General features: G+C 46.3%; 1 protein-coding gene across 1 annotated transcript in view; it reads right to left on the bottom strand.

The window, feature by feature from the left end:
• The window catches only part of LOC107114872 (anoctamin-3-like), a 25073-nt gene that overhangs the window by 3729 nt on the left and 14403 nt on the right, over positions 1 to 6941 (bottom strand). The window contains exon 3 of the mRNA XM_015416476.1: positions 1166 to 1302. Coding sequence (XP_015271962.1) covers positions 1166 to 1302 — 137 coding nt within the window. The remainder of the gene's footprint in view (positions 1 to 1165; positions 1303 to 6941) is intronic.

The raw sequence follows: 6941 nt of genomic DNA, 5'->3' as shown, positions 1-6941 counted from the left end.
AGGTTCACCCCCCTCCCCCCAGAAGAACTTCAGTGCTTTGCAGTGTAAAAGTCAGCAGGAAAAAGCTTAAAGCAAGGTCTCAGCCCCAAAGAGCTTACATTCAAAATCTAGACAGTGGGGGGGGGGAGAGCAGAGAAAGAGAGAGAGAGAAAGAGAGTGGGAGGGGGGAGAGAAGGGTTAGAAAGCCAACACCGTACTAAAAACATGAACACCCATGGACAGGGAGTGCCTATGAGAAGCACAAAAAATACAGTGTGAGGAAGTACTCCCCTTCTAAATTAAATTTAGCAATTGTTTGCAAGTGGTTTTTCCCATTTCACACAGTAAAATCAAGTTGCAAAGTGTATTGAAAGTGGATTGAAAATGTAGTATTTAGTGTGTATAAAAGGAGCTGTAATCCTGGGATGAGCTCACAATAGTTGCTTCCCATTGAATGAGATGTGTTCGCCTGATGAACTCATTCATGGCAAGGATTGCAACATTCTTATCGGCAGGGGTTTTTTTGTAGAAAAAGCCCAGCAGGAACTCATTAGCATAATAGGCCACACCCAACAGCAGAAACCTATTAGCATATTAGACTACACCCCTGACAGCACAGCTCATTAGCATATTAGGCTATTAACATGTTGACCAGAAGTGTTACCAGAAGTGTTGACCACATGTTACCAGAAGTGTGGTCATCCAACCACACCCACCTTTTTCTTCTTATTCTGTTTACTTTGTTGTCAAAACCCTGGGCTTTTTTTGTAGCAGGAACTACTTTGCATGTTAGGCCACACACCCCTAATGTAGCCAATCCTAATGAGGGTCTGCTGTTGGGTGTGACCTAATATGCTAATGAGTTCCTGCTGGGCGTGGCCAACTCAGGAGCCAGCCGGAACTCCGTTCCTGTGCGTTCCTGCCCCAAAATAGCCCTGCTTACTGGTAAGAACCACCACCATGTGTGGATTATAGCTCTGTTATATTCACTAAGACTTCATATTTAGCTAGCCTCTCTTTTTGCTCCATTTTCTAATATAATCTAGCATTACATGATTATGATTTATCCTTTTGTCTGTCTTATAGTTGCATAGTGTATTATTATAAATGTTTTAAAATAAAAATATAGGATCAGAAAAGTAGAAATGCCATTACATTTTAACAAAAAAGATCCTGTATTCATTACCTTCAGAGACGACTTTGTCCGAGATTCTGTTTTTTGTTTTGTAGGTGTACTTTGAATAAGCAGTGACTGATCTGTTCGAGAATCATAATTCCCATGTTCTGAATCATCTGTATATGTGTCTTTCTCTCTTCCTAGGCCTAAGGGGGAAAGCACCAAAAAAACAAACAAACACAGATGGACTCATTTGATATTACTATGGAGATATTTTAGCACTGTACAAAACTAATCCCCTCAATTAACGCCTTTTATGTACTTTATCATACATTTTTTCAGCTTCCCCACCCCCAAAGCCCCTATTTTAAAGCAAATCCTATTATATAACATAAATCACACAAACATATGTGTGTACATATGCATATATAAAAATTTAAAATGCATTCCAAAATCTGCTCTCTGTTACTGAAGTTATCTAAGTGGAAAGCTGGCATCCTTCAGCTGTTAGATTTGTTCAGGTGCTATAAATAAAGCTGGTAAAAAAAGTAAAAAGGAAAGGCCAAAAGAGAAAGCAAGAATCTTCTGGACATCAGCTACTTACAACCTCTACTGGATAATGACAGTTCTCTTTCACAAGTACTGGGGGGCAAATGTTTTCTTGTGCACAGACAGCCCCCCACTCTTAAACAACTCCTCACCCATAATAATACAACATCTAATTTGAACATGCACACTGGTACCAGAGCCTGCAATAAACCCAGATGCCAACTTTGCTGCCACATACACCCAGACAACACAACCAATGGACCTAACAACATCAACTACACCATCTCAGGCTAATTTACAGGCTCATCTTCTAACACTGTATATGCCATTAAATATCAACAATGCCCTTCCCTTCTCTACATAGGGCAAACAGGTTGATCCCTGTGCCAGGGCTGGCCCGAGGCGTTCCTGTGCCCTAGGTGAGTGCAGATGCCAACTTCCCAGTGGGGCCTGGAGACCTCCCACCTGGTGTGCGTTGCCTTAGGGCAGAACTCGGCTTGGCAGCGCCACTCCCATCCAGTCCCCCGGGCAAGATGTCCAGTCTCCCTGGCAAGGCCTGGTGCACTGCCACCATGCGGGGAGGCTCCATGGCGGGCGGCTGGCCCCCGTGCCTTGAAAAGGAGTGCACCTGGCCTCGCAGCCAACCTCTCACCTGGACTCGGAGAGGCCGCCCCAAACCAACAGCAGCCTTTCCCCAGATTGCGCCGTCCGGGAGTTCCTGGGTCTCTGCAGCGGTGGCAATGGGGCTGGGTGGAAGGAACAGCGGTGGTGGGGCGCACAGGATGGACGGCACTGGAATGGGGCTGGCCACCGGCGTCCCCTCCGCCGCCCGCCCTCCCTCCCCACGGGGCGCCCGGTTGGCTAAGTCTCCGCAGCGCTGGCCCAGTGGAAGAGGACCTGGCAGCCGCTTCACTGGCAAGTGAAGGGGGGTGGGGGGAGGGAGGGGCCAGCAGCCAAGAGGGAGGTCTGGAGGGGGGACGAGGCTGCGCAGAGGGGCATCATGGTCCCTCGTGGCCTGGATCGTCATCACTGGGGGGGCTGGCCTGCCCACCCCCGCCAGCTCTCTCGCCTCCCCACCCGCCGGCCGCACTGTAGCCTTTCCCTTTTTTGGGAGGGGTGGTGGTGGTGGGCACGGAGGGGCGCCATGGCGCTTAGCTCCTGCGGCCGGTACTCTGGGGCGAGTGATGCTCTGTCATCTTGGTGCTTGGGGGGGTCAACGGTGGGAGGGCTTGTAATGTCCTGGCCCCACTGGTGGACCTCCTGATGGCACTGGTATTTCTGGCCACTGTGTGATACAGAGTGTTGGACTGGATGGGCCTTTGGCCTGATCCAACATTGGCAACTCTTATGTTCTTATGTTCTTAAGACTGAAAAACTTGCAGGGGAAAGCTTCAGCCTTCTAAGACATTCAGTGGGTGACCTCAAAGTAGCTGTTGTATTACAAAGGAATTTCAGGAGCAGAACAGAAAGGGAAATTGCTGAGTTACAAGTTATTACAACACTCAGAACAATGGAATCCCAAGGATTTAACAGGGATATTGGTTTTTTTATTTCACTACATATGCTAACTTCACTCTTACATTTGTATTCTCACCAATCCCCCAGAAGGGCCATACTCCCTCTTTATTTTCTTATTTGGAATAATAGATTAGAGTATTACACTGTAATGTATCGTAATGAACAGTAGAGGGAAGCCATACTAACTTTGCAGTCCTTCAGGACAGTGGCTCTGACTATGCCAAGCCTCATTGCAACGGACAGCTATGTAGATAACGCTGGAGCCTCTAGCTTGGATTGTAATATCTAAAAGGTGTGCCTTCTAATACCAGGTATAGAAGTATTATATAGAAAAAATAGCTTTCTTATTTTCTTGCTGCAAGATTTTAGAGATTGTGTTGCCTAGTTGCCTAGTATCATCTTATTCTTTAAGCATTTAATAAGCCTTCATATATTATACCTCTTGTTTACATATAGCCTTGAAAATCCATATCTCTGAGCACTGCCTGCATGCCCAAGGGTGGTGGCTCAGAGGGACCCAGGCTCGGATCCTTGACACCTCGATATCAGTTGTAATAGCGGGAGGTCGCCAGTGACCACCTGAAGCTTGGCAACCCTATTAATTGTTGTTGTCCTGTTGTTTCCTTTCACTAAGTGGCTTCCTTTGCACAGTGCCCCCTCTCTCTTTCTGTCGATCTGCCATTCCTTCACAGAACTCCCCCCTCCCTTCCTGTTGATCTACCATTATTTCCTTTGGATGGTTTTCAGGGAGGCTGGGGTGGCTGTTTTTCAGCACTAACCATTTTGTGTCAGCCAAATGATTCCAAAATAACAGCAGAATGGATGCTGTACCTTCTAAACAGTTTGCTGTTCCTCCCCCCCCGGCCTTTGCCTCGGAACACAGAGGTTGTTTACATATGCAACTTGATTGGCTTTTGCCTCTAACATTTTAAACAGTTTGCTGTTCTGAGGTAAAATGTGTCCAATCTCCTGGAGATCACTGAGAATTACAACTGCTTTCCAGATGGCAGAGATCAGTTACCCTGGAGAAAATGGTGAGCTCTGTATCCTTATATGCTGCTGAGGTGGCCCTCGTATGACAGCCAATGTGACGTAGCAGTCAGGACTTCAGAGCACGGGAGAGGCTGCAGGTGTATGGGGGATGGAAAGCTGAAGAGTGAAGGGAAAATAAAGGTAGGTTGATGATTAGCTGGGAAGGAGATAGGGTGGGAAATTCCTGGAGATGTGAGGGATGGAGCCTGTAGAGGGTGAGGTTTCAGGAGGCATGGGACCTCGGACAGGCACAAAGCCATAGACTCCACCCTCAAAACCAACCATTCCCTTCTGGGGAACCATCATTGCCAATCTCCAGGTGAGGGCTGGAGATCACTCAAAATTACAACTGTTCTTTAGAGTAGCAGAGATAAGTTCCTCTGGAGAAAATGGTGGACTCAGTGTCATTATACCCTGCTGAAGTTGCCACAGCAAATTGACACTGAGTGTCCAAGGCCAGGACACCCACCCAGAGCCTCTAGAGACCATTGTATTTATTTCCACAATGGGCCTTTCCCCTAGTCATACAATATTGCAGTAAGGTTTCAGTGATGTCATTAAATATCTTACTGTGCTTGTCCCATATTGCCAATAATGTATTGATTCTAGGCACTGCAAACTTTAAATAAAAAAAAGATCCAGCTACAATATAATTCTTTTTCATAGAAGGATGAGTTACTAAAGCTTACGCATTTTGTTCTCTTTTACAAAAGGTAAGTTGACTTACACAAAGCCCACTACTTGCATCTCTCACTCATAAATTATTTTGGGTGACCACCTACAACAATTGTTTACAGCAAAATCCTGCACTACATAAACTATCATTTAATTCTGTTTCTTTTGGCCCATAAGCAACATTTTTTCATTTCCAAATTGCAATATTGAAAAGGGCAGCAATTTCCCAGTCTTACCCAAGTTTGCAACTCACTGGTACACTGGAAACAACTGGATGCTGTTAATAGTTATGTGACACAGATGCTGGCATCTACAAAATCATACTGCAGCCCTAATAATCAGCTTGACAAAGAATTTGAGGCCTTTATAAGAGCCTGTATTCCAAAACTTGAGATATTATTGAGCCAAAGGAGCTTTTGATTCCACATGATATTCTTGTTAGTGGGATTCGTAACTGGTTGACAGATTGCACCCAAAGGGTGCTTGTTAATGGGTCCTCATCCTTTGGAGTGACAAGTGGAATGCCTCAGGGATCTATCCTGGGCCCTGTGTTGTTCAACATCTTTATAAATGATTTAGAAGAAAGAATAGAGGGAATGCTCATTAAATTTGCAGTTGATACTAAATTGGGAGGGGTAGCAAATAAATTTGAAGACAGAGTCAAAATTCAGGATAATTTTGACAGGTTGGAAAACTAAGCTAAAACTAACAAAATGAATTTCAGCAGAAATAAATGTAAAGTTCTGCATTTAAATAGGAAAAATAAACAACATGGGAAGACTTGTCTTTTATATAGAGAGAAGAAAGTCCCCTCACCGTAAAATGAAAGCCCAGCCCAAACCCCTGGACCTAGAAACACAAAATTCGAGGAGAGCGCACCTACCATGACGTAGGTGCTCACTAAGAAGGGATTTTTAGAAATTTGACCCCTAAGCGGCAGTGTTCCCTCTAAGCTGAGTTAGTGTGAGCTAGCTCACAGTTTTTTAGCCTCCGGCTCACACATTTTTGTCTTAGCTCAGGAAGGATGACTCCAGAACAAACTAATTTATGCAGGAGCCAAATTGCTTGCTCACAACTTTAATGCCAGTAGCTCATAAAGTAGAGGTTTTGCTCACAAGATTCCATAGTTAAGAGAGAACATTGCTAAGGGGTAAAATGTGCTCCCCCATTGATTCCTATGTGGCTGCCAGGCTGCTGCCTCCTTGCACCCACCATACTCTGATTGGTCAGCTGCAGAGCTCAGCATTCTGAGGGGGAAAAACAGGTACAGGAGACTGCAGAGAGCTAATGACAGTTGAGGAAATCAGGAGTGGCCAACCACCTGTGAGGTGAAGCAAAGCTGCTGGCCCAGCCTCCCTATGGCTTCAAACATGTTCCCCTCTCCTACACCTGGCAGGCAGTTGTCTGTCAGGTGCAGCAGCAGTTGCAGGGTGCTTAAAGCCATGAGGGAGTCTGCCCCAGCAGTAATGCCTTAGTGATCCTGCCAGCCCCGCCTTCACAGTGGCTTCTAATACTCCTCCCCCCTCCCCCTCCTACACTGGACAGACAGCTGCCTGTCAGGTGTAGGAGAGGAGGTGGGATGCTTACAGCCATAGAGGAGGTTTGCTCAGCAAGATTGCCTTAACCCTGCTGCTGGCCCATCTTCCCTGATGCCTTTAAACATATCTGCTGCTGGCCCAGCCTCCCCAATGCCTTTAAATACAACCCCCCTTACACCAGACAGGTGGGTGTTTGTCAGGTGTAGGAGGAGGACCAGGGTACTTTAATCCATCAGGGAGACCACTCCAGCAGGATCACCTTAGCAATGCTGCTGGCCCAGCCTCTCTGATGGCTTCCAACACACTCCCCCCACCTCCTACGCCTAACAGGTGCGGCAGCAGTTGCAGGGTGCATAAAGCCATGAGGGAGCCACCCCAGCAGTCTACAGAGATGTCCTTCAGTAAAGAAAAAAATGTACATACAAGTACATTCCCCACCACACCATACTGCACAGCACCTGAGAGTTGTACCTGGTGTATGTGTCTCATCCAGAGGTCATTTCGGGGGGGGGATCGGGGGAGATTGCAGTTCC

Source organism: Gekko japonicus, unplaced genomic scaffold (genome assembly GCF_001447785.1).
Source record: "Gekko japonicus isolate JY-2015 unplaced genomic scaffold, Gekko_japonicus_V1.1 scaffold2228, whole genome shotgun sequence".
Taxonomy (NCBI): domain Eukaryota; kingdom Metazoa; phylum Chordata; class Lepidosauria; order Squamata; family Gekkonidae; genus Gekko; species Gekko japonicus.
The sequence above is the reverse complement of the archived record's forward strand: the minus strand, read 5'-3'. Positions and strand labels throughout refer to the sequence as shown.